The 26,606-nt window shown below is 37.9% G+C and overlaps 1 protein-coding gene across 1 annotated transcript in view; it reads right to left on the bottom strand.

Moving 5' to 3' along the window:
• Positions 1 to 5,938, bottom strand: part of TDRD3 (tudor domain containing 3) — a 203,135-nt gene extending 197,197 nt beyond the window's left edge. The window contains exon 1 of the mRNA XM_030830358.3: positions 5,519 to 5,938. Within this exon, the coding sequence (XP_030686218.1) occupies positions 5,519 to 5,559 (41 nt within the window). The 5' untranslated portion in view covers positions 5,560 to 5,938. The remainder of the gene's footprint in view (positions 1 to 5,518) is intronic.
• Between the last annotated feature and the right edge of the window lie 20,668 nt (positions 5,939 to 26,606).

Below are 26,606 nucleotides of genomic sequence, written 5' to 3'. Positions count from 1 at the left end.
ACATAATTATCAACAGATCAATCCAGAAAGAAGATATAACAATTATAAATATATATGCACCCAACATAGGAGCAGCTCAATACATAAGGCAATTGCTAACAACTATAAAAGAAGAAATCGACAGTAACACAATAATAGTGGGGGACTGTAACACCTCACTTACACCAATGGACAGATCATCCAAACAGAAAACTAATAAGGAAACACAAACTTTAAATGACACAATAGATCAGATAGATTTAATTGATATTTATAGGACATTCCATCCAAAAACAGCAGATTACACTTTCTTCTCAAGTGCACACGGAACATTCTCCAGGATAGATCACATCTTGGGTCACAAATCAAGCCTCAGTAAATTTAAGAAACTTGAAATCATATCAAGCATCTTCTTTTCTGACCACAATGCTATGATATTAGAAATCAATTACAGGGGAAAAAAACGTAAAAAACAAAAACACATGAAGACTAAACAATGCGTTACTAAATAACCAAGAGATCACTGAAGAAATCAAACAGGAAATCAAAAAATACCTAGAGACAAATGACAACGAAAACACAACGATCCAAAACCTATGGGATGCAGCAAAAGCAGATCTAAGATGTAAGTTTATAGCTATACAAGGCCTACCTCAAGAAACAAGAAAAATTTAAAATAAGCAATCTAACCTTACACCTAAAGGAACTAGAGAAAGAAGAACAAACAAAACCCAAAATTAGTAGAAGGAAAAAAATCATAAAGATCAGAGCAGAAATAAATGAAATAGAAACAAAGAAGACAATAGCAAAGATCAATAAAGCTGAAAGCTGGTTCTTTGAGAAGATAAACAAAATAGATAAACCATTAGCCAGACTCATCAAGAAAAAGAGGGAGGGGACTCAAATCAATAACATTAGAAATAAAAAAGAAGTTACAACGGACACTGCAGAAATACAAAGCATCCTAAGAGACTACTACAAGCAACTCTTTGCCAATAAAATGGACAACCTGGAAGAAATGGACAAATTCTTAGAAAGGTATAACCTTCCAAGACTGAACCAGGAAGAAACAGAAAATATGAACAGACCAATCACAGGTAATGAAATTGAAACTGTGATTAAAAATCTCCCAAGAAACAAAAATCCAGGACCAGATGGCTTCACAGGTGAATTCTATCAAACATTTAGAGAAAAGCTAAACCCATCCTTCTCAAACTCTTCCAAAAAACTGCAGAGGAAGGAACACTCCCAAACTCAATCTATGAGGCCACCCTCACCCTGATACCAAAACCAAAGATACTACAAAAAAAGAAAATTACAGACCAATATCACTGATGAATATAGATGCAAAAATCTTCCACAAAATACTAGCAAACAGAATCCAACAACACATTAAAAGGATCATACACCATGATCAAGTGGGATTTAACCCAGGGATGCAAGGATTCTTCAATATACGCAAATCAATCAATGTGATACACCATATTAACAAACTGAAGAATAAAAACCATATGATCATCTCAATAGATGCAGAAAATGCTTTTGACAAAATTCAACACCCATTTATGACAAAAAAAACTCTCCAGAACGTGGGCATAGAGGGAACCTACCTCAACATAATAAAGGCCATGTGTGACAAACCCACCGCAAACAACATTCTCAATGGTGAAAAACTGAAACCATTTCTCCTAAGATCAGGAACAAGACAAGGATGCCCACTCCCATCACTATTATTCAACATAGTTTTGGAAGTCCTAGCCACAGCAATCAGAGAAGAAAAAGAAATAAAAGGAATACAAATTGGAAGAGAAGAAGTAAAACTGTCACTGTCTGCAGATGACATGATACTATACATAGAGAATCCTAAAGATGCCACCAAACAACTACTAGAGCTAAACAATGAATTGATAAAGTTGCAGGATACAAAATTAATGCACAGAAATCTCTTGCATTCCTATACACTAATAATGAAAAATCTTAAAGAGAAATTAAGGAAACACTCCCATTTACCATTGCAACAAAAAGAATAAAATACCTAAGAATAAACCTACCTAAGGAGACAAAAGATCTGTATGCAGAAAACTATAAGACACTGATGAAAGAGATTAAAGATGATACCAACAGATGGAGAGATATACCATGTTCCTGGATTGGAAGAATCAATATTGTGAAAATGACTATACTACCCAAAGCAATCTACAGATTCATTGCAATCCCTATCAAATTTCCAATGGCATTTTGCACAGAACTAGAACAAAAAATCTTAAAATTTGGATGGAGACACAAATGACCCTGAATAGCCAAAGCAGTCTTATGGGAAAAAAACAGAGCTGGAGGAATGAGACTCCCTTACTTCAGACTGTACTACAAAACCCACAGTAATCAAGACCCTATGTTACTGGCAGAAAAACTGAAATATAAATCAATGGAACAGGACAGAAAGCCCAGAGACAAACTCACGCACCTATGGTCAACTAATCTATGACAAAGGAGGCAAGGATATACAATGGAGAAAAGACAGTCTCTTCAATAAGTGGTGCTAGGAAAACTGGACAGCTACATGTAAAAGAATGAAATCAGAACACTCCCTAACACCATACACAAAAATAAACTCAAAATGGATTACAGAACTAAATGGACACTATACAGTCTTCGACATAAATCACAGCAAGATCTTTTTTGATCCACCTCCTAGAGTAATGGAAATAAAAACAAAAATAAACAAATGGGACCTAATGAAACTTCAAAGCTTTTGCAAAGCAAAGGAAACTACAAACAAGACGAAAAGACAACCCTCAGAATGGCAGAAAATATTTGCAAAGGGATCAATGGACAAAGGATTAATCTCCAAAACATATAAACAGCACCTGCACCTCAATATTAAAAAAACAAACAACCCAATCCAAAAATGGGAAGAAAACTTAAATAGACATTTCTCCAAAGAAAACATACAGATGGCCAAGAGGCACATGAAAAACTGCTCAACATCACTAATTATTAGAGAAATGCAAATCAAAACTACAATGAGGTATCACCTCACACCAGTTAGAATGGGCATCATCAGAAAATCTACAAACAACAAATGCTGGAGAGGGTGTGAAGAAAAGGGAACCCTCTTGCACTGTTGGTGGGAATGTAAATTGATACAGCCACTATGGAGAACAGTATGGAGGTTCCTGAAAAAACTAAAAATAGAATTACCATATGACCCAGCAATCCCACTCCTTGGCATATACCCAGAGAAAAGCATAATTCAAAAAGACACATGCGCCCCAATGTTCATTGCAGCACTACTTACAATAGCCAGGTCATGGAAGCAATCTAAATGCCCATCGACAGATGAATGGATAAAGATGTGGTACATATATACAATGGAATATTACTCAGCCATTAAAAGGAACGAAACTGGGTCATTTGCGGAGACGTGGATGGATCTAAAGACTGTCATACAGAGTGAAGTAAGTCAAAAAGAGAAAAACAAATATCGTATATTAACGCATATATGTGGAACCTAGAAAAATGGCACAGATGGACCAGTTTGCAGGACAGAAATAGAGACACAAATGTAGAGAACAAACATATGGACACCAAGGGGGTAAAGTGGCAGGGGCGGGGGTGCGGTGGTGGGATGAATTGGGAGATTGGGATTGACATATATACACTAATATGTATAAAATGGATAACTAATAAGAACCTGCTGTATAAAAAAACAAAATTCAAAAATCCAAAAAAAAGAACCTACAAGGTAGTGAGCTCCCTGGCATTACAAATGTACAGAAACATAAGATGCAGTTTACCCACCCTTAAGGATCTTAGAGTCCAAAAAACAATTTAGTATGTGTTTGGAATCAAAATATTGAGACTGGCCTTTCTAACACAGGTGGGATCATGTTGGAAAGCAGTAAAAGACTGTAAACGAATTCACACAACTAGTTTGAAGAACTAAGGGTTAATCAAACGAAGAATGGGGAAAAACTCAAAGAGTGATCCGAGATTTTTCAGGATAGCGTTGTGAGGTAAACAAACTGAATGTAGAAATTCCAGTTAGAAGAACAATAATAAAACTGAAAAAGGTGAGTTTTTAACGCTACAGTTTGTTATGTCAATGGTGTTCTAAGCAAAAACTGTCAGAACAGTAACAGTTAAAAGCAAAAACTGTCAGAACAGTAACAGTTAAAAGCACCAGAGCTGGAACCAGCCCCTCTGTGCTCACCATTCAACTCCACCACTTTCCAGTTATGTCATTTTTTTTGGAAAGTTACTTAACAATTTTGTGCCTCAATCTCTTCACCTGTAAAATGAGGTGCCAGTAGAGCCAGGCACAGCGTCTTCAAAACACAGGTGTTACAGCCCTCTAATCAAAAATTTCATTCACAAAATCAAATCCATTCTTTAGGCACTTGTAGGCTCCATAACCTGGCCACAAACTTTTAAGGTCTTAATCTTCACTGGACCCCCTTCTACTTCGAGGAACCATAGGGATCTAATATCAATTCTCCAAACCAATAAGCACTTTCCTACCTCTGTGCCTCATCTCCAGCGGCTCTGTATCTACAAAGCCTTTTCCTCACCATCTCCCAAAGCCCATTTCTCCAGGAAATTAACTCTCCTTCCTCTCCAATTCCATACCACATTTGCCTGCACCTCTGTACAGTTTACCACAATTTCCCGTTTTTGTGTTTGTTGTTTTAATGCCTCCTTCCCCTCTTTTCGCTAAGATAGTGAACTTCCAGAGAGCAGGGGCAAATCTTTTTCAACCTCCTTCCCACCCTTCATCCCAGACTGTGCCCATGCAGGCCTGTTAAAGCGTTAGTAAATTAAACTGGATGTTTACAACCCTAATGGCCGAAGTTGCAGAAACTGCTTAATTCGCATAAATTTTTTTTATTGTTTTCAGATCCTAAAATCTTGACATGTCTTTAAAAATCCGAACACCGTCATCTTTTCAAGAAAACTTCTACAGAGCATCCACACGAGTTAATATGGTCATTCTCAGCTTCAGAAGTTGTGTGTGTGCCGCAGAGGGCGGCTTTCCCCCGCTCCGTCCTGTACTTTGTAATAAGGAGGACGGAGAGGCGGCCCGGCAACAGCCCGGGCTGTGCTGTGCCCTCAACTTCCCGCGGGCCCGCGGGCTCCGGCCGTGCTCGTCCCTCTCCGCCGCACTCCGTTCTCCAGCCCTCGCCTCCTCTCGTCCAGCCGCGGCAACAACCCCCGGAGCGGCGCGGTGGCGCTGAGGGTCCGCCCGCGCGGCTCGGCTCGGGCCTGCGTCGCCGCCCGCCCCGCCGCCCTGCCCGCGGCCCCCGGCCTCTCCCCGGCGCGCCGCCCGCCTCCCGGGGCCCAGGCCGCGCCGCCACGCCGAGGGGAGCTGGGGGACTCGTTGGGCTCCGCGTGGCGCCGGGGGCGGAGCCGGCCCGGAGGGCCCGGGGAGAGGCCGGGGGCGGGCGGCGGCCTCCGCCTACCCGACACGCACCCCACCGCCCCAACCCCAACCCTACTCCGGCCCGGCCCGCGCCCGCGGCCGATTATACTCGCCACTTACCAACCCGCCTGGGACAACACCGCGCCGGGGACCTCGGCCATGGTAGCTGCTTAGGCCGGGGGTGGTGGGGGGCTCGGGTGGGGGTGGGGAGAAGGCCTGCTGCTTGAGACCAAAAAAAAAAAAAAGAAAAGAAAAAGAAAAAAGAAAAGAAAAGAAAAAAACTCCTCTGGTCGGCTCTGCAACTGGGCATGCTCAGTGCGCCCGGCGCTTCCGCGTGCGGGTTCCGCTAGCCGCGTTTTCCAAGCGGCCGCAGGGGCCGGCCTGGCGTGAGGCTGCGAGGTTGTGGCGCGCCGACAGCGGCGATTCGCCTAGGACAGGCCGGGTCCTGCAGGTCGGGGCCAGTTTGTCGGTAAGGAGCACGGCACGGCCTCTCCGCCGAAGGCGGTTGCTTTTCGTTCGGGGTCACTTTTCTGAGTTGCACACCGTGGAAACTAGTGGGGCGGTTCTTTGTACAGCAGAAAGTAAGGCACCGTTTCCAGCGCCCACAGGCGGCCACCTCCGAGAGGGCAGGACAGCGCTAGAGCTGAAACGCTCGGGCGGTGGCGGAAAAGCGCTTCCAGTTAAGCGCTAATAAGGCCACATTTCGTACAGGGAAAGTCAAAGTAAGGGTGTTCCCAGTCCACTCCACACAGGAGAAAAGTTTACTTTCTTATTAAGATTCGCTCCCTTTTTCGATCTGCCCGGATACAAAGAAAAGAAATATAATCGGATTTTTTCGACTCCCCACAGCTAAATCGGACTGTCCAACTCCCACACTGCAATAAAAATGAATGGGTCAACCCAGGGAAAACCTGCGCTTAAGGGATATGGGGAAATCGGGTAGTTCTGTCGGTGCTTGTTTTTCCTGTCGTTCTCCCACTGGGCCCATCCAGGTCCCAGCACGGCCCTCTGATATTGGCACGGGCACTGCCAGGCCCAGTTCCCACCCGCCGCTTGCCGGTGCCCTTCTTTGGCTCTCCCGGGGACTGAAGCGTAGGGGCGGCTCTCGAGTGAGCATGCGCGGCGGCGCCGCAAGCCGCGCAGGAGACACTCCAACGCGATTGGGCGGCCGAGACTCACGCCAGCCAATCGGAGGAACAGGCGGAAGGGGAGCTGGGCCCGGGAGACGCTCACTGAGAGTTTGCTCCACCCTCCCCGGTTTTCCAGTCTTGTGGCTGCTGGGGAGAAACATTCTATCGAGTGGCTCTGGTCCCACGTGGCAAGTCATTTGGGGAGACTGTTAAAACCTTCAACCCTATGGCGGGGGCTGCCTCATCAACGTGGACTTAGAGCAGAGACTGCGGAATTGGGCAGAGCCGCTCCTGGAACTGCGGAGGAAACTGACAGTTAAGGAAGAGGATAATTACACTGGGTGGAGTTAAATTCCTTAATGCAAAATTTTTTCACGATGCTTTGCTTAGCTGTGATGCTACTGAAATGTGTGTCCAAGCACGTTGCTTAGATCCTGATTTTAATGAAACATGTTTCCAAGCACTTTTAGAATCAGAAATAACTATATCCTTGTCCCTACATTTTGCAGTAGTATACAGTGTTTAGTCCATAGATATACTACATGTGTATTTCAATTTATAGGCACCATTCAAAATATCCAGGAGTCAGGAAAAGATTTACCATTCTGAAGCTAAATAGATGACTCAAAATTAAATTGCTAATAATTTTTATTGGTTGTAGAATTTTCTCTTACCAATTGAATTTTTCAACTAGTGTAACTTGTTAACTATGAAAGTAATATGCTGTCCCAGGGTTTCCCTGGTGGCGCAGTGGTTGAGAGTACGCCTGCCGATGCAGGGTACACGGGTTCGTGCCCCGGTTTGGGAAGATCCCACATGCCGCGGAGCGGCTGGGCCCGTGAGCCATGGCCGCTGAGCCTGCGCGTCCGGAGCCTGTGCTCCGCAATGGGAGAGGCCACAACAGTGAAAGGCCCGCGTACCGCAAAAAAAAAAAAAAAAAGTCCCAATCATCAGAATTCTTTGCTGGTTAAATGTGAAGGCTTTACACATTTGGTCTCATATGCAGTGTGTACAATAAGAATTTACCATTGTGTGGTACTTAAAATAACTTTCATAAAATGCTCCACAAAACACTAAATTTCCTTACTTCAAGAAATGCTTTAAAGAATGGGTCGAAGATTCGGAGGAATTTGGGATAATATGAGCATCAAAAAGAATAATTACAATAGTTGAATTTTTAAAAAAGGATAAAGAAAATGCAAGAATTCAGAGTGCCAGTAAAAATAAATAAAAGGAGGGGGGATGAAACTTTTCTTTCAAAGAAATACCAGAGAATAAATGTAGAACAAATAATAGAATTAGAAAATCACCATATTCCAAGTCAATCTCAATTGATTCAGTCAGAGTCCATCAGAGGATGCTAAAAGGCATTGGGTGAAAGATTGTAGGAGTATAGAATCTTCACATGGTCTCAAAGTATCAAGCCATAACTTACTTCTTACAAAAGGGAAAAACATACCTTTACTTTAAAGAAAAATAATCATTGCCTTAAATAAGTGATCAAGGCTAGAATCACTAATGGCACAATCTGATATTATGTGCTTAGTGATATAATGCAATTAGAAATACACGTCATCTGAGAAATATTCTTTCCAAAATTGTTTAACCTGAATTTAAGCAAGCTTCTAGACAGTAGTTCACAACCAGGAAGTGGATCCCGAACCCACCCCCATCTCCTGGGCACATTTGGCATGTGTGGAGACATTTTGGTTGTCACAACCTGGTGGGAGGGGGATTCTGTTAAACATCCTGCAATGAACAAGATAGCCACCTGATCCAAGATGTCAGGAGTGCCAAGGCTAAGATATGTAGGCGATGTTGGAACAAGTAAAACATAAGGAAACAGGCAAATAAATCTAGAATGTGGCATCTTCTACCAGAAACCTGGCCTGGGCTGTTCAAATGAGCCAATTCAACTAAAAAAAAAAAAAAAAATTATTCCAGATTAAAGAGAGTAAAGAGACATGACAACAACATGCAACCCTGGATTTAAAAAGAATAAGGAGAAGGAAAAGGAGGAGAGATTTTTGTGGCCAAAAGCACAAATTTAAATGGACTAGATATCAGATAGTACAATGGAATTATAATTTTCTTAGATGTGATAATATTGTCCTTAATGTTAGAAATTTTATGTCAAACATTTATGGCTGAAGAGTTGTGTCTACAACTTACTATTATATATATGTATGTATATATATATACATATATGTGAAAGAGAGGGAGAAGGCAAATGTGGCAGAATGTTTAAAATGGGTGAATCTGATTGGATGGTTGGGTGCTCATTATATATTTTTTAAAATTTTTATCTAAGTTTGAAACTTTTCAAAATAAAAATTTAAGGAAAAAAGCATGGATTATACTAATTTCTTTCACATCAAAAATTTTAAATTGGAATTATGTTCTGTATTGATAAGTTAGTGCCATGGGATATGGTAGGAACTGACTAGACAAAAAATTATATTTCCATTTTTAATAGATGAATCATTGATTTACAGAAAATATAAAGTCTACAATGAACTGAAAGCTGGGGGAGAGCCTAAGGATGACAAAAGAGCTTTGTTAGGTACAAGAGGACAAAAAGGAGGAGTTAAATGTATTGGAGTCAATGGTATAAATTAACAGAAGAGAGACTGCAAATCCATTCAACTATGTTTTGCCCCTTTCATTTCATTCAGTTTCGTTTCAGAAACTTCAGGAAAAGTTTCTCAGATTGAAAATGATAGAAGACCATGGATGAGGAGGTAAAAACCATAATTAAAAAAGTGGTATTATAAGAGTAACTAATCCCTCGGAGGCACATTAAATCTTTTGACCTTAAGCCATTTACAACCCAGAGAATACTAAAATAACCTGTGAATAACTTAGATGAGCCAATGCCAGGGAGGTTTGAAGAACTGCTGAGCTTTTCAGGAAATGTGCTAGAAACCTGTAAACAGGAAAAAACTATTTTCAGTTTTAAGAAAGGGAAGAGAGTCTTTTCAACAAATGGTGCTGGGAAAACTGGGTATTCACGTGCAAAATAATAAAGTCGGACCCTTTTAACATCATACATAAAAATTAATTCAAAACTGATTATAGATTTAAATGCAGGGCTAAAAATATAATACTCCTAAAAGAAAATGTAAAAGCAAATCTTCATGACCATGGGTTAGGCAATAGATATGACATCCAAAACACAATTGAAAAAAAGAAAAATTAGATAAGTCAGACTTCATCAAAATTTAAAACTTTTGTGACTTGAAGATCATCAAGACAGTGAAAAGACAATTTACAGAAAGGGAGAAAATAGGGGTTTGTATCAAGAATATATAAAGACTCTTATAATTCAATAATAAAAAGACAACTCAGTTAAAAATAGGCAATGCATTTTAACACATATTTCTCCAAAGGAGACATACAAATGGCCAATAAGTAAATGAAAAGGTACTCAACATCATTAGTCACTAGGGAAATACAAATCAAAAGCACATGAGATACTTCACACCCACTAGAATGGCTATGGTTAAAAAGATGATGGACAATGACAAGTGTTGGTGAGGACATGGAGAAATTTGAACCTTCGTACATTGCCAGTGGGAATGTAAAATCATGTAACCACTTTGGAAAGCAGTTTGGCAGGTCTCAAAAAGTTAACTTAATGAGTTTTCATATGACTCAGCAACTCATATATACTTCTAGGTATGTATACCCAAGAGAAATGGAAACATGTCCACACAAAAACTTGTACGTGGATGTTCATAGCATTATTCATATTAGCCAATAAGTGGAAAAAATAATCAAAGTGTCCATCAACTCATGAAAAGATCAATAAAAGGAGTGGGGTTCCACAAACTAAAGACCAAGGAATTTGCTGTTAACCCATTTGTCATGGTTCTAGAACTCATGATTTAGGAAATGATTTAGTAGGCAGAGGATTGAAATAGCTGACCTCTAAAGATTGTTTGACTCATAGAATTCTATGAAAAAATGAACTTATTTCCTTTAAAAAAAAAAGTTTCTTAACTACTGAGTATAAGAAATAGGTGGCCATCAAGAGAGTCTGGGTTATGCCATGACAAACAACCACAAAATATTAGTGATTTGTGATCAAAACATGTTTATTTTTCTTTCACGTTATATGTCTAATGTGGATGTCTGGAGAGTGGGGAGAAAGGCCTTGATCATTCTCACTCCAGGACCCTGACAAAGCACTAACCATCTGGAACATTGCTGATTGAAGAAGTAGGAGAAAAGAAGACTCTGGAGGATCTCACACTGGAAATTAAATGCTCTGCCAGGACTGGATATATGACAACACAGGAAGTCAAACACCAGGATCCAGAACTATTCAGTGAGCAAGATTAATGGCTGTGGTAGTCAATGTGGTGCAGTAACACCACAAAAAAAAAAAAACAAAAACAAAATCCGGAAGATAAACAAAATATCTATCAAAAGGGAAATATTTAAATAAGTTATAGTGGGTACGATTGTAGACATTACCAAAAAAAAAAAAAAAGAAAAAAAAATTTAACAGATCACTATGAACTAAGATATATTAGTGAGATACATATGCGGAGTAAAAAAATAAAAACAAGTTTTAATGTGATGAATTACTATAAATCATTAAGAAAAAGGCAAAATTCCAATAGAGAAATGGGCAAAGTATATGTATAGTCAATATACAAAAATAAAATCTAAGCATTCAGTAAATATGTGAAAATGTTTAACCACATCTATAAGCACAAAATGACAATTAAAACAATGGGATAGGGCTTCCCTGGTGGCGCAGTGGTTGGGAGTCTGCCTGCCGATGCAGGGGACACGGGTTCGTGCCACGGTTGGGGAAGATCCCACATGCCGCGGAGAAGTTAGGCCTGTGTGCCATGGCCGCTGAGCCTGCAGGTCCGGTCCGGAGCCTGTGCTCCGCAGCGGGAGAGGCCACAACAGGCAGAAGCCCGCGTACCGGGCTAATAACCACACTGGCTAGTGGCTACGTACTGGACAGCATAGATATATTTATGTTTGGATGTATAGGTGCACACAAATGTATTGTAGAAGGATGAAAATACATTTGAAGGATACCCAACAAACTCAGAGTACTGGTTGAAGTGGGGAAGAAAGGGAATACATCTGAGGGAAGTTGCCAGAGAGGAATTTTGCTTTGTTGGTAAGGTTTATTCCTTTAAAAGGAATAGAAGCAATTATGGCAATATGTTAGTTACTGTTCCTTGAGTAGTAAAAATATGGATTTTTAAAAATTATTATTTACACTTTTGGTTGCATTTTAAATATATCAAAAAAGCAAGTTGTAACACTGTTGTTTTACATGATACTTTAAAATAATATATGTAATACACTTTCATTTTCTACAGTATATTGTTTTATGTTGTTAATATAATGAACATATAATCAGTATAAAAATAACAAGGAAGAAAAAAACAAAAGGGAAAGGAGGGCAAATAAAAAGACTATAATAGTGACCTTAGAAATTTGAAATGTGGAAGAAAATAGACTTGTCCTTGTCAATCCCAGATGATAGTCCTAAGGACTATCCTAAGGACTATAGTCCTATAGTCCTAAGTCCTAAAGAAAAGATTTCAGCTTAATTTAATAAAGAATCTTAATCTAGAGGCAGTCCAACAAGGAAACAGGTAGTCTTAGAACAGGGTGAGTTCCCCAGAGTTAGACGATTCAGGCTTCCGTTAGATGATTAATTGGTACGAACATTACAGAAAAGAATCCAAGCAGTTAGACTGGTTCAGTGGATCACAAAGGATTTTCTAAGGAGCCCTAGTGGCTCCACTTGGTGCCTGAAGAACCACAGTATGTGGCAAGGAAAAGGGGCAGCAAGCTGGAGTCTAAACCCCTAAGCCCCCTCAAAGCAGAACAGCACTTCTTTAATCTGCTTTAATTTGAATAAAGGATTCAACAATTAAAAAGAAGGTTTAGGAACCATGAGACTAGATGAGTAAGCCATTCATTCATTCAACAGGGATTTTTTGAGCCCACACTATGAGCCAACTACTGTGCCAGGCACTGCAGGTGAGATTAGCAGTCATGAGCCCTGCCTTTGAGGTTTATAGTCTATCTGAGAATAAAAACATTAAATTAATTATATGCAGTTACTTAGTTACAATTGTAGCAAGTGCTATGAAGATATCAAACCAAACCTGAGATCTTATGTGTAATATTATGAATCCATGTTTTCATTATTAAAATGACTAATTTTTAAGGAATTTGATTTTGTGCTATGTATTTTATGTGTGTCCTTGAATGTAACTGTTGATTGTCTATTTATGCAAATATCCTTTAACAAAAATTTACTTAGGGGCTAAGCGTGGGGAGATACAGTGATTAAGAAAATGGAATCTGCCCTTGTAGAGTTTTCTTTCTAACTGTTTAGGGGAGAAACAATTTGTTTTACTTAGTAAGTTGAATATTTTAGGTGCTCACTGTGGGTTTTGTCAGTTATTAAAAAATAATATAATTATTTTGCATTATATGAGCATTATTAGACACAAATACAGCAACATGAGTTGTAAGTGAAGAAAAAGATTGAAAGGGCATATGCATGAATGTTACTAGTATAGCCCTCTAGGTGGTTATAGGAGGAGGATTTTATGTCCTTTTTAAATATATACATATTTTCCAATACAGTGTTACTTTTATAAGAACCAGTAAGTATATGGCAGAGTGAACTTATATGGCATCTTTTATTCTATGGAATCTTAGAGTTTCACATATGCGTGCAATACTGTTGGTAGCTGTATCAATTTGAAGATTCTTCTATCTACCCTTGTTAAGGATTTTATCATCTAATACATTGCAACACTTCTTATGACATATATTTTATATTTCTGATTATGCTATTTCTCTTTGTTTGGGTATCATGAATTATATTTATATATTTGAAATACTATTTTTCCAGTTTAATACTTTACTTGACCTAGGTATTTTACATAACGTTTTTATGTAATCATTTCCTATAAGTCACTGAGTACTTCAAATACCTTATATTTCACTAAACATTTCCATAGCTGTATTAATGTAGTTTTGATATACCACTGAAAGTGCAGAACATGCAATAGGAGTTGTCTTAGGGCTCTTTGGTTTCAATAACACCTAAGGGAAAGTAGAATGTATGTATAAAGACAGAGGGGATTCTATTCAACCCATGAGCAGAGAAGTAGCAGACCTTAAGAAGGACTGAAAGCAATAGCTGAAAGCCACTGTATTCCCAGGCAAAATTTTGTCTCTACATCTCTGCTGTTCCATGCATAACTTCTTTCTTTCTTTTTCCTTACTTCCTAATTTGCGTGACAGCATATGTCCTTAACTCCTGAGTTTACATATTACAGTTCCAGGCCCCAGAGAGATTAACTCTCACTCTTGACCCCAAAGGGAAATTTCAGTAAAAGCACTCTGGCATGCCATGGCATGGCACGGCATGGGTAAGAAGCCCACCACAAGTTCAACCAAGATGGTCAGATGATAGGGTCACGTTTCACACAGAACTGCTAGAGGATTACTACATGCAAGAAGCAGGTAACTAAGGGGATATTTACCCAAGCAGACACTCCAAAAGATATCTACCACAGCTGTATTCCTTCTAACTGTATAGAAATCAATGTTTTGTCATGTATTATATTTTAAATTACCCAAAGAAACTTCCATTTAAAAGAATGCTAGTTGCACCCACTTATAAAATAAATCACCACAATTTTAATGTATCTTCTGGATAACTTTCAGTTTTCCAATAATCACTCATTTAAATAAAAATCATTGGCAGACACTTTCCAACAACTTTTCAACATGAGCAAGTTTCATAAGTATGTTAAACAGGAATTAGCCTGTTTTGCATTCATATCACAAAATTAGATTGCACATATTTCAGTTATTTCATTTAATGCACTTCAAGTACTAAATGTTGCCAAATTCCTTAGAGCCATTGAACTTACATTTTAAACTATTTAGGAAAGACACCATATGTATTTTATGTTCACAGCGTGATCTGATACAGTCCACAGGATGATATGTTTTTAGAGAGAAGTGAAAATGCTCCCCAAGAAGTCTTTGTAGTCTTTCAGTGTCTGATGATAAATCCTCCCTTTAGAATGGCCAGTTAAGTAATGAAATTCAATGTAAAAAGTATTTTATCTACATTTCTTTACAGACTATTTCTTCCAGCATTCACTTTTCTTGAAGTATTGGGAAGTTTTGACCAAATATATATATTTGAATCTTGTTGATGAGTAGTTTTCAGTTAAATTAGTAAATGGTAGAGCCAAGATTCCATAGTATTCTGACTCCAAAACACATGCAGTTAGGCCTCACACTCATAAACTGGAAAGTGGTGGGATCCTTGACAAGGAGAGGAGGATGAAACGGATGTGCTGACTTCAGTCATGTCTAATCTAAAGTGACAAGATGTGCCAAATATCAAGTAGTAATTGGGCTGTAAACAGCTGAAGGGCAGATTTGGAGATACTGATTTTTAAGTCATCTTCGTACAACAGATTGTTAAAGCCTTATAAATGACCAGGCTTCTGAGGAATAATGTATAAACTGAGAAGAGGCTCAAAGATTGAACCTAAGGAAAAATCACAGTAAAAGGTAGGAGAAAGAGGAAGTAGCAGAGAAATAGAGGAGCTATTAGTAAGTCAGATTGCTAAAAGGACTATGATGCTAGGAGGACAAACAATATGGATGGATTTTTAAAACAAAGGAACTGAAGTCAGAATGGATTTGCTTGACAACCAACCTGTAGACAATGCCTTAATAAAACAACAGAAATATATCTATAGTCCCTTCCTTAGCACATCCTGTACATTTTTACCTTATGAGCATTATCATTATCATTTCATTATCATTACAACAAAATTTATTGACTGTGCTAAATGTTTGCTTAAATACAAATGAGAAAACAGGATTATAGTAGTAAAATTACCTTTCCATGATAGCTGTGCCATTAAATGACAAAGCTGGGATTTACATCCATGTCTATCCAGCACTCAGACCACCCTCTTAACCAATACACCATTCCCAAAATATGGGACAAGTGGAGATGGAGAACATTTCTAGATTTCTATCATGAAATTTCTGTTTCTATCATAAACATCTCTATCATGTTTGTGAACATGATATTAAATAACATTAACTTAGTAAATATTTATTAAACCAATCATGTAGAGGAAAGTTATACCCCTTTCCAATTCTCTTTCAGTTTGTCTCATGGCCTCAAAGAGGAGGTATCAGTTTGGAGCAAGTGTTTCTAACATCCCTCTAACACTTGCCAACCTCCATTTTTAACAAAAAAGATAGCAGGCCTTAAGGTCAAAATCTTCTGTAGATGACAACTTCTAACTATAATAACATTGTTTTGTTTTCTTTGTGTTTATTTTTTATAGTTTCTGTTTATGGCAAATTATTTGGCTTTTCTATTTATAGTAGTGGGTAAAGTTTCCTGTCTAAATACACATAAGATTTTTAACAGTGGCTCTGTTCAAAAACTTATATTAAGCAAACAAAAATACTGGAAGCATGTGGATATGGCAGAATTTTGAGGGTGGCATGTAAATGACTAAAATTAGGAAAAACTACATTGTGTTAAACATCTTCCCCCGCTCTGTGAAATCCTTAATCATAACCTTGGTGCCAGCGATCAGTTACTTATTTTCCTCCCTACATTCCTGTCACTCTTTCTGTAGCACGGATCCAAGCAATGCCTTCCATGTGATTATCCTGTTCATATGGTAGATTTTTTCTTTTTTTTCTTTTTTCTTTTCTTTTACTTTTTTTTTAACCCTTGCAAAGTATAAAACAATAAATGGGACAACCAGATTGAAGAGGTTTTGGATCTCTAAATTTCAAAAACAAAAAACAAAAAAGCATATAATGATACTTTCATTTCATTTCATTTGCTTCAGCAAATGTTTTTGAAAAGGGTAGTAAATGGAGTAATTTTATAAAACTTCTGCTTGACTCAGAGTGAATGGAAGAGAAGGTAGCAGTTCATTTTTTTAGACATAAGTTATCGAAATCATTCCTCCAAATATCCTTCAAAATTCTAAGAAGTCAAATAAAATTATTGCTAATTAAATGATAATTATAGATAGTTTATTAGTGTGATCCAAATTTTCAAGGACCTTATCTGCCAGCAGGTTCAAATGCATCTACATTAGCATTTCTACACCAATTTTACTATCACTCTTCACAACATAACTACAGGGGACTTAACGCATTACTTATTGCCACCGCAGCAAATAACAAATTCTAGTTTTGCAAAGACTCCTCAGGAGCTGCGTTAACACTTGGGCAGCAACATTCCTCCACTGTCTTCTGTTCTAGCCTCTTGTTTCGTCCACTGGCTCAAAACCCACTAGGGGAAAGTACTTGGATATTATAATCATCTCATGACCTCTCTTTTTCTCTGTTTCTCTGCCTAGGAGATTGTTTATTACTGACCCAAAACCAGCAAAACCTCAACATGCCAGACCACAATGTGTTCCCACCACCACGTCCTCTGCGTAAAGTGGGGACTACCCCTCTCCAAATCCTGGTTGCACTTGGGACACCTGGGACCCAGAGAAGCTCTGCTTACTCAGTGGGTCTTACACTTTCCTTTTGAAACAGCAGTTGCTTCAGCCCTCAGATTCCCTAAAGCTCAAACAAGAAACTGCACAGAACAGGGTTGAGGAAAAGACACTGCACTGTCCCCTCCACTCTGTTGTCTTGCTGAAACCCCGTACTTCTCGCTCATGCAAGTAGATGTCAGGGAGGTCATGAGTCAGCCTGTTTATCAGACACATCTACACTTTTTTAACCCCAGCTGGGAAACATTCTCCTCCAATATTAGTTTCAATAATCTAGTTTTCTCGTATATAAGAATTGTATTTTTTTATACAGATGGATAGTTTTAAATACATTAAGCCCATTTTTCTAATCAGTGGACAAACAGACAAATTTTATGGGATATTTATATGATAAATTACTATAGAATTGAGATTCAACAATCCTGGGTTAAACTCCTAACACTAGAATAACCAGTTGAATGGCCCCACTCAGATAATTTATTTCTCTGGGACTCTTTTTTCTTTAGAGGGTTTGATTTCCAAATAATTGGATTTTAAAGTCCTGCAGACCCTCCTAATTCCTGATTTCAAGTGTAATTTTATTATTTCAGATTATTGATAGGTTGGCAAATTGTTTTTTCAAAGATGGCTGCACCAATATATACACATGCCATATGCTCTTCTTACAGTGTGGCACTCACATGCCTCCACTGACATGTGGACTTGATACTTCCTCCTTTTGAGTCCCTGTAACTTCCTTGACCATTCAAATGTAGCAGAAGTAAGGCTGCTTGATTTCTGAGACTAGATCATAAAAGGCAAAAACAAGTTCAGTGTAGTATCTCCCCCTCTCTCAATATCTCCCTATCTATCTTACGTGCCCTTACACCCCAACCATCATATTGTGAAGAAACTCAGGCCACACAGAGAGGGCACGTGTAGGTGTTCTGGCCAACAGCCCTAGTTAGACCCTCCTTCAGTAATCCCCAGCAACTTCCAGACATATGAGTGAATAAGCCTTCACATGATTCAGCCTTCAGGCCTTGGCTCTTGCAGCTGAGGCCTCAGACATCATGGAGAAGAGAACAGTTGAGCCTATGGTGCCACATCTGATTTCTGCTTCCTGACCCACAGGAACTGAAATAGGAGGGAAGGGGGCAGGGCACAACCTTTAAAAGAATGACATAGCCATTAGGATAAACATAAACTGGTTAGAACCAGCTAGGCCCAAGATGGTGGAAGATTTGACATCCAGGAGACTTTGAGCCTCATTAGATGCTCACTGTAATGCACTACCATGCTAAATGACACACCCACAGGGGCCATGACAGTTCCAAGGCTAATCATAAAAAGGCCAAAAAGTGGGCAGGGCCCGAATCCTGGAAATCTCCTCCCCTTCTCCAAAATAGTTGGAATAATCCTCCCACTTATTAGCCTATGGAATTACCCAGCCCATAAAAACTAACCACGCCAAGGTTTGGGGCCTCTCGCTTTCTGAGATGGCTCACATGCTGTCTGTGGAGTGTGTTTCTCCCATGGCCACTCTCACTTTCCAAGACGACCATATGCCCTGGGGCCACACTTGCCTTTTGAGACTGTCCGCATTCTGTCTATCAAACGTGTATCTCTCTAAATAAATCCACTTCTTACCTAGCACTTTGTCTCTCACTGAATTCTTTCTGCGATGAGACATAAAGAACCTGAGCTTCAGTTAAGTCCTGACACCAGGTGAGCAATTTGGACTAAAGGACAGTAGGTTCAAGTCCCAGCCCATGGGTTCAAGTTCCATCTGAGTTTTCACTGGGTTCAAATCCCATCGGAGTTGTGTGGTTTCAGAACTTTAAGAGAAAATAGGTGATTATTATTATTTTAAGCCATTAAGTTTTGGAGTAGTCTTTGAGGCAGCCAAAGTAACCAGAACCTGGGATATGAGACGCTAACATGTATGGATTGCCTACTGTGTGACAGGAACTCATTTGCATCATTTCCTCTAGTCTGCACCATGACTCAATATTTGCTTTTATGCTATATTATTGGACATACCTGTGATTTATTTTATGCTAAGTTTTTGTCAGTAAAGCAACCCCCAGATACAACATTGTCCCTTGGGAAAAATAAGACTTTAAGATGTTCCATTTCCTAGTGCTGTTCCCGGAAATGCCCTGTGCCACTTGATTCTTACAAAGGAAAACCTACTGTGAGGTAATGAAAACTCATTTCAGGGTTAATGCTCAGAGAGAATGTTGTGATGTCTTGAAAAAAAGATTTTTAAATGATTAAAATTGAACTCTAAACTGCCTTCCATCTCTAAGGTTTAATTCCTTAAAATTATCAATATATTTATTTTTGGGGTGCCACTTAAAAAGAGGAATTTTAGTTTTATAAAATATTTCTTCTTCTACCTCTTCTTTCACAATAACTAATATCCATTTTTCTTAAGCTTTGCTGAATCTAAGAAGTATAAGGGGAAAAGTGGTCAAATGAGATAGAAATATTCTCATTTATAATCTTTTAAAAATATGTTTTATACCAAATCCTGATTTTTTACAGAAATGCAGCTGGGCTTATAGCTAGTGTTTGAAGAAGATACCTATTTCCCCCACTCAATCTCTATTATGCAAAAATAAAAATAGTAATGTAATAATACAGTAAAATTATATGTATACACACATAGATATTGATATATGTGTTTAATTTTATACATTCATTATGATTGGTGCTAATTAGTCTCAGACACAACATTATTATTTTTAATAAATATCTTAAATGTTTATTACAAATATCATCATTATTATTATTGAAATACTTGGGGCAGAAATTCAACCCATGTGGAGTTCAAAGCAGCAATTCAAACTGCTTTGTTTTATCGGTCATCAACAAATGGAACAGATGCAGTGTTTTGTTGACAGATAATAGTAAGTGGTATATTGGATCTTGCGCTAGTAACACTGGTGAATATTAAAGCCATAAATAATTCAATCCTTTGTAGTGTCAGTGTATGACCTCAAAATAACCCTGTTCAATCTGAAGCTACTGGTAATGGCCCAAAGTTCAGTAAGGCCAAATCATAGCCTGCCATATATAGTAACACACTGTAATATAGAGTTTCAACAAAGAAAATACAGTTAGCATAATAATGAGGCATTAGCTGAAATGCACACGAAGTTGTTGACCTGAAACAAAAAATCTACAGAAAGGATGTCTTCTGAAGGATGCTGACAAAGTAATTAAAATAACTAGAGAAATAGACCTAGCTTAAAACTTAGCAAGTCATAAGTACTGTCTTAGTCACTTAACCTTTAGCTTATGCTCCCTGATCCCTACAGACTATTTTAATATTCAATTATTCAATAGAGTAAATTCAGAGTATTGTCATATTTAATTCCAATGCTCCTGCCACAAGCACCTCTACCCCAATGCCAAATTTTGCATGATTTACATAATGTGCAATGTCTTTTCCTCTTTAGCGGCTCTTTACTTACAATGCTCTTAGCCTTGAATACCCTTCTTTTCCTTTGTGTCTCAGATTTCACATCTGTGAACCCTCACTTGATTTACCCAGATACAACTGCTGCCTCCTGTCTCTGTGCTCACATGCCATTTTGTATATCCATTTTCTCCAGTTCTTACTGTAACACATTGATATAATTTGTGTACACATCCACCCATTTCTCCCTTCACATTGTGAAGTGCTTAAAGGCAGGCACTTTAATTCATCCTTTTCCTACCCAGCTAGTCACAGAGCTTGGTGGTCAACAGTATGGACTTGGAAGTTATACATCCAAGTTTGAATTCTGGCTCTACCTTTCATTAGCAGTGTGTTCCTGGAAGAGCTACTTAGCTTCTGACCCTCATTATCTCCTAATGGACCACACTAACAGGAATCCTTGAAAGATTAAATGAATTAAAACACACATACACAGAGTACTCAATAAACATTGGGTTACTGAATGTAATAAATGTTTGCTGTCATCTGATTAACTTGAAATGTTTACTGTAGGTTAGATCAGACTAATGGACTGAAATTAGTTTACAGATACCATTTGTCTTCTCTGGATTAAAAGAACTGTATGCACTTATGAATGTTACCCAACAAATTTCCAACACATCATGGGCAATAATACAAAGAATCCATGGAGATATTATTTGACTCAATACCTTAACCTCTTCCAGAACACCCTCAAAACCACAAAATCATCATCATCATCATCATCATAGTTATCAACTTATACCAAATTCACTCCCCACAGTCTTTTCTTATTAATAAAGAGGTACATTTAAATTAATTTGGTAAAATTTAAATATAAAAATATTTTTCTATTATAGAAAATATTATTTTATTATATATGAAATATTCAAAATATATCAACTATTTAATATCTTTAGGAATAGTGACTAGTGGTAAAGAAGTAGGAACCATGAAGGAATAGTTTTTTGTGTGTTTTCTTATATAATAGCACTGGCACCATGCTTAGCCTTATACTAAAAAATGCGGAAGTCATTATTCCAGAATATGCATCTACAGGCTCACAGGAAACATGATCACACAGTAAAAGCCACAATCAAGTTTGTGACCTGTTCGGTGCAGGAGAGCAAGTGAACTCTGCCTTGAATCTAATCATGCTCCTGCTACAGGGCCAGGAGCTTGAAACATTTTGCATTTTTCAATATCAAACTCACCTTAGAGTGAATTTAATCTGGATAACTGACTGGATCTAATCTTATTCATGGCCCTGGACAGTAATAATAGTGGGCTGCCAACTGCTCAAGCTATAGTCCTGAACAGGAGAGTGGCTGAATGAGGTGGAAATGTCTATGTAGGGCAGAGAAGTCAGAAGTCCTTCTCAGGGGAACTGGAGAGTGTAAGGAAATAGAGCAAAAATGAACCTTTCTCTCCCATCCATGCCAACATTTTCTTGCATAGGGACTGAAGACACTGTTTTCGCCTCCACATGAAAAAGCGAAGTAACACCAAAGACAGAGCCTACTACTTAAAAACAGCTTGGAAGAGGTAGGAGGTAAGAACAGAGCTGAATAATAATACTGTTCAACATTTCCCTCCATTATCACTGCTCTTCATTTCTTCTTGTACTTAAGCTCTTTTCAGAAATGTCAAGCAAATAGCCAGTATGGTATTACTTCGAAATGCACACTCTATCTACAAATAGTGAGGGGGTTTGATCCTTATTATATATAAACTGTTAAGGCCTTTAAAATTCAAGGATCTTAGAAAAACCTAAGTAAATTAATTCATTCTCAAATTTAGACCTCCCAGCAAATGATAGCTTAAAAATTGATATTCTGACTTTAACAAAATAAAATGAGATTTCCCAGTAAGTATTAATAGGCAGAATTAAATGTAATGAATAAAAATGTAAATAGATTAGTATTGCTTTGAATTTATATCATTTTTGTCAACTATACCTCAAACTATTAAGTATATTTTTTGTTCTTGTTGCAGCATTGTATAGGTAATCTTTTAATCTTCATTTTAGTAATGAAAAAATTTTATACATATATGTGTATATATATACATATGTATATATATATTTACATATATATATATATGAAGTTAGGTAGCTGTCTTTTGGTAATTTTGATGGTGAATGCATTAAATGGAGAACTCAGGGATCCTGAGCAATTCAAGTCAATAAATATATTAGCTGTCACAAATTCTTAACCCTAACCCTAGCTAAGAGCCTTGTTATACTAGTGACTAATTGAAAAAAAGTAGGGTTGTTTTTTTTTAATTCACCTTTGTACCATCTGTAGGTGCCATCAAGTGGCAATAAGTTAAGACTCACTAGACTTGTTACAGGAATGTAGAAACACACCTTTCTCATCAAAGAATATACATTCAGGGACATATAGTCAAAACTTCACATAGCTATAAATAATCTTCAAAGCCCTTCTTTGCCAGCAACACCCTGACAAAGACTTACTTTCTCCCGTTCCTCTCATCGCATTCTCACTTAAACCCATTCCATTTTGCCCCCATTACTCCATTAAAATTGCTCTTGTCAAAGTTATCACAGACCTCCATATTGCCAAATGCACCGCTCAGTCTTTCTTTCTCACCCTTTTTGACCTATCAGCATTGACATTTAGCACATTGATTTATCAGCCTTGACCCTGAACACAGTTGAGCACCTCTTCTTCCCTGGTACACATTCTTCACTCGGCTTGCAGGATACTACACTCTTGATTTTTCTCCTACAAGAAAAACAAAGAACTTCATAGCAATTGAACCATTTGAAAGATAAAAAAAAAGTATCTATGCTCAGAGAGGCAGGCTTTGCCAATCTCCTATAATCTGAAATGCCTGAGGGTCTACTGCTCTGAAGGTTTGAAATATTATAAAAACAAAGTTCTCCGCACCAAACTAGAGAAATGCAAACAAAGCAGGAGATGGGAAAACTAACATGAGAAGAAATTGGCATTTAAAAAAAGTCTGATGCTCAGGTCCTTCCCTAGCATCTCTTGTTATGAATTCTCTTCTTGCAAAAGGGAATAATCATTGTAATTGCAAATATTCAGTGGGTTTGCAGCTTGGGGGCTAAAAGCTGCTTAGTTATTGCCTATTCACTTGCAGACCATATGTTCACTGTGCTGTGAGACAAAGGACTAGATAAAAGTCTTGACACTGAGATCTGGGCAAATAAAGAAGAAACTGAAGGTGATTGCTAAGAAGTACAAATCCCTGCTCAGATTCTAAGTTGAATGACTAATTTAACAAGATTAAACAGATTTGGTGATTAACCCATGGAATTGCAGACTCAGAGTCAACTAAATTTTTAGATTGCTTTGCTAGAGAAATCTCAAATTTAGTAAAGAAAGGTGGTGATTGCTTAATTCCTAAGTCCTAAAAGGTGGTGATTGCTTAATTCCTAAGTCCTAAGTAATCCTTAGACCTCCTCTCAGTGATTTCCTGATAAATGGTAAAACTGGCTGCAGGGAGGGGGACCTTGATTCATAGCATTTGCTGATTTCTGTAGTATAAATACTCCCACCATGCCATTTCAAGTTGCCAATATATGTCACTGGATTCAGAGTTGGCAAGAGATATACACAATTAGCTCTCACACCCCTGCCTTCTTTGCACCAACAGAAAGTCGGCTGCTACAGACATAACTTCACCAGAAGGGGACTTGTCCTTAATGGTCATTATCTATGGAGGATACTAGACTAGGGAGATCCTTCCAGAGAGAGAGCTAGCAGATTGTATATGACCAAGGATTTTCTTTTACTCCCCAAGCAAAAGTCCATATTGGTCCTTACCTGAAGGATGTGATATATACTACTGAATCAGTGACCAGCCTTGGTTGTCTCCTATGCTATCCCCTTCTCTATATGAATTCTAAATTGAAATTAGGCTATTTTAATCTACAATTGCATTTTGAGTTAATTGGAACTACTTAGGTTTTGCATTTATCCACTGGTTCTCAGATCATGAGAATTATATCAAGATCTATTTAAAAACATGCATTATCCAGATATCTTAAATTTAGAGTTAGATGCAGTAACTGGACCAAACTCTCAGTTGTCTCCCTTTGGGAAGGACAGGAGTGTCATTATGTGCCAAGCTAAGACATGTTTGGAAATTTATATTTGTGGAGAAAGATGAGTATTCGAGCTGAGTTACCAAAAGGTAGACGCCACTTGATTTTCTCCATCTAACAGTCATTCTCCCTCTTTTCTTAACAGTGTTATATTTGGAATTCTTTTGGGTGCCCATTTCTCTTCATTCTCATCCATGCAGTGTGGCATAATTTTACCTTTTGCTCCAGGGAAAAGTATGTGACTCAGGCCCTTCCAAATAGACTTCTGCTTTCCCCTAGAGAATAATTTGATCTACCATGAGAATGTGACCCCAGTTGGTCCAGTAAGAATGAAGTCTATCACTTTTGCTGAGTTACTAGCAAGAGGTATTTTCCCTTATCTTCTGGACTTGAATCTTGGGAGATATAAGCCTGGAGATCCAGAAGCCACTATTCAGTGCCTTAAAATGATACCCCACAATGAATGGCATGGTTGAAAGAGATAAATTGATTTATTTTAGCCACTAGATCAAGTCAAACCTGAAGAAATTGTTACATGGGCCAATAAGTTATTTAACCAGTTTGAATAGGATTTTTTTACCTCTTAAAACTGTTTCAAGTACATATTTCTCTTAGCTAATTTCAAATTAAAGAGAAAAATTTTACACTAAATTATATATATTTTTTTATACTTAAGTTTTCTCAGATTCCCCTAGCCACAATCTACTTCTTTAATTAAATGGAATACTAACATTTCAAAAAAAAAATCAAATCACATTTAGGAAAGATAGAATACTGATTACTTGATTCCCTATCTGTTACCATTTCAAAAACTCCAAAAAAAATAATGCATAAAGCAAAATTTGCATATTTATGTTTATTGAATTAAGGTGAAGGATTGCGATTTCTATAGTGGCTAGTTTCTGTGATATCACCGCAGCCCTGTCATCTATGGTCAAAAATCTGTTGCCATCAAGATCTTGTCTCTGCCATGTTCCATTCAATTTATTGACCCTCAGACCTGTCAGATTTCTTGTCGCTACAAAAATCAAGATAATAAATATCAATAGCTTATATAATTAAATAATTTATATTATTATAATAGGAGAAGAACATGCTCTAGTAAAAGATCCCTTTTTGCCATGGCACATAGAAATATTTTGGAACAACTTGACATTTTGGTGTCCCTCAAACCAAAATTGTAGTGAAACTCCCACTTTGCCAAATTGTTGCAACAATTGTAGTGACTTCTTTTAAAGGCATAAGTTAAACAAAGTGTGTCTTGAAAGAGCATGAAATTTTGATTATGACAAAGCTTTAAATAAGGTAATTAAGTATCATGTTACAGGTAAATTATAATCCATACATAAATTAATACATCTGTTTCTTATATTTAATGATCTATAACATAAAATATATTTGATCTTTCAATGAACAAAGATGTTACATTTTTCTTTTTCTTAAACAATGAGTTTCTTTAACATTTCATCTTCCCATTCTCATACTCATAAGGAATTTTTTGTTCCCTCTAACACATGAGGGTCAGATTAATTCTCAGATTTTCTCTTGAACTATCAGAACTCAATTGGTAGTCTCAGAAAGACATCTGTTTGAACAGAAGAAATTAGTCACCAACTTTGTATATTAAGGAAACTTAATGTAGGCACTGAATGAAATGCAGAAATCCAGGGAACATTTGTTCTTAGTCTGCTGTGCTAGGGCTAGACCAATATCCACTCAGAGCTCGGAGGGCACTTTTCAGAGCATAGATAAAATTAAGTAAAATGCTACATCTAGGCCTCTAGCTTCAAGTTCCTTCCCCATGAGATAGAAGTTGATTTACTGTGCCCAGTTTGTAAAATTTTCTAAAGAAGGATATTTTAATCTCAATCAGTTAAAACCACTGTCTCCTTCTATTCTGCATTGGAATTCTACATATTGGGGATTTGCCTAAGGGGAACTGAGTTGGGGGTACATTTAGTTTGGGTTT

The sequence above is a fragment of the Globicephala melas genome, chromosome 18, assembly GCF_963455315.2.
Source record: "Globicephala melas chromosome 18, mGloMel1.2, whole genome shotgun sequence".
In the NCBI taxonomy this organism is placed as follows: Eukaryota; Metazoa; Chordata; class Mammalia; order Artiodactyla; family Delphinidae; genus Globicephala; species Globicephala melas.
Note: the sequence above shows the minus strand (reverse complement) of the source record. Positions and strands in the feature narration are given on the sequence as shown.